Source organism: Perkinsus marinus, assembly GCF_000006405.1.
Source record: "Perkinsus marinus ATCC 50983 genomic scaffold scf_1104296939654, whole genome shotgun sequence".
Lineage (NCBI taxonomy): Eukaryota > Perkinsozoa > Perkinsida > Perkinsidae > Perkinsus > Perkinsus marinus.
In genome coordinates, this window is record NW_003213133.1 from 1 (window position 1) to 1,657 (window position 1,657).

Genomic DNA, 1,657 nt, shown 5'->3' on the forward strand with positions numbered 1-1,657 from the left:
GCCCGATTCGAACGGACAACATCTGATCTGGAGTCAGATGCGCTACCGTTGCGCCACAGGGCCAAACTGAAAAAAATATTTGAACGCTCAAGACAAGACAGAGCGAGCGCTATATTCCTCACTTCATATAATAAACTAGCTATGTGACCCCGGCCCGATTCGAACGGACAACCTTCTGATCTGGAGTCAGATGCGCTACCGTTGCGCCACAGGGCCAAACTGAATATCGTATTTAAGCACTAAAGGCAAGACAGAGTGATCGCTACACTCCCCACTTCATACATGGAAACAGGTGCAGGGTCTCGGCTTGATCCGACCGGGCAACCTTCCGATCCGAAGTCGGATGCGCAACAGGGTCAAAACATCTTAAACCGATCTATAAACACTCTAGGCAATGTGGAGCAACTACTACACCCCCAGTTGGTGGTATGATAACGGCATGATTCAGACGAGCAACTCTCTGATCTGGAGTTGAATTGCGTTGACCCTGTTCAAAGCATTGAACAACGTTGTACCCCATCACATGTTCTCGAGGATAAACTTTGCACAGAGTATGTGCCGAATGCAGTCGAACAGGAGTATGATCAATAACATTGTGAGGATGTGTCGCACTGTCGAAACTATGTATCCGGAAATTTCGAGGTAGCGTAGATCATGCCGTCCAATTTGACTGCGTCAGTGCGATATCAAACTCGGAATCTCTCTTCTTGTCTCTGTGTATCACCATATGAGACCCAGGAATTGTGACGCACAACTAATCCAAGTTACTGGTTACTGAGACGGGACTACTAGATACTATATATGCAACATCGTCAGAGCCATCGTTGTCGAGAAATAGGATCAAGCCAGCTTGTCATTCTATGGGCCACAATAGTAGTAGCAGCAGTAGCAAAGGACAAATAGTACTATGAACGAGAAACGACACTATAGTGATGCTGATGACCACGGTAAACAATGGTACGCTTCTAGCACTCGCATTGCTGCACATTAGAGCTCTGATTGTCGGCCGGAGGATTATTCAAGTTAAGTGTTTGGGATAAATACCTAATAATAGAAGACATCAAACATAGATCGATGATTGGTATCTCACATTTGTTCCTGCTCCTTAGCCATTGCCGCCTCGTTCTGCAGCGCCCGTCGTGCAATTTCAATGAAGGCCTAATATAATTAATAAACGATGGGACAGAACCGATTCCCACAGAACCTGCTCAACATTCAGGGAATCCTTGGCGCTAGTCTCGAAACACGGAATATTATCCTTGGATCTGCACCAAGTAGTCGCTCTTGCCTTCGATACCTAGCCAGAATGACCCGATACAAGCGCACCGATGAGGCCAACAACCCTAGTACTTTTCGCTTTGCCTCCATATCCAATTTATTCCCGACTACCACAAATGGGAACTCCTCTGGATCCTTAGGCGACGCCTGATGTGATAATACTCGATATAAGCAAGGAGATCTCCAACGGCTACCTGTATGAGGAACTCATCCCGCCAGGAATCCAGACTCTCGAAACTCTTGGGATTAGTTATGTCATACACCAAACAGCAGCAATCAGCACCACGGTAAAATGCCACTCCTGAAAACAGCACTAGCCACTACGATAAAAGGACAAACTACCTAGACTTTGGAATCTTCTCTTGGCCAGCAGTATCCC

At 46.5% G+C, this 1,657-nt stretch overlaps 1 protein-coding gene and 1 non-coding gene across 2 annotated transcripts; both read right to left on the reverse strand.

Annotated features, from left to right (window-relative positions):
* Positions 1-144: 144 nt before the first annotated feature.
* Pmar_PMAR013545 lies at positions 145-216 on the reverse strand. The gene has a single exon. It is a non-coding gene; the product is annotated as a tRNA-Trp (tRNA).
* A 749-nt stretch (positions 217-965) lies between these two features.
* Pmar_PMAR013546 (Rab7 GTPase, putative) lies at positions 966-1,576 on the reverse strand (the record flags this gene model as incomplete). The annotated part of the gene is made up of 5 exons (XM_002782484.1): positions 966-1,044; positions 1,091-1,158; positions 1,205-1,297; positions 1,351-1,425; positions 1,473-1,576. Coding segments are annotated over 5 exons (419 nt in total), but the record flags the coding sequence as incomplete, so codon positions are not given.
* Positions 1,577-1,657: the final 81 nt, after the last annotated feature.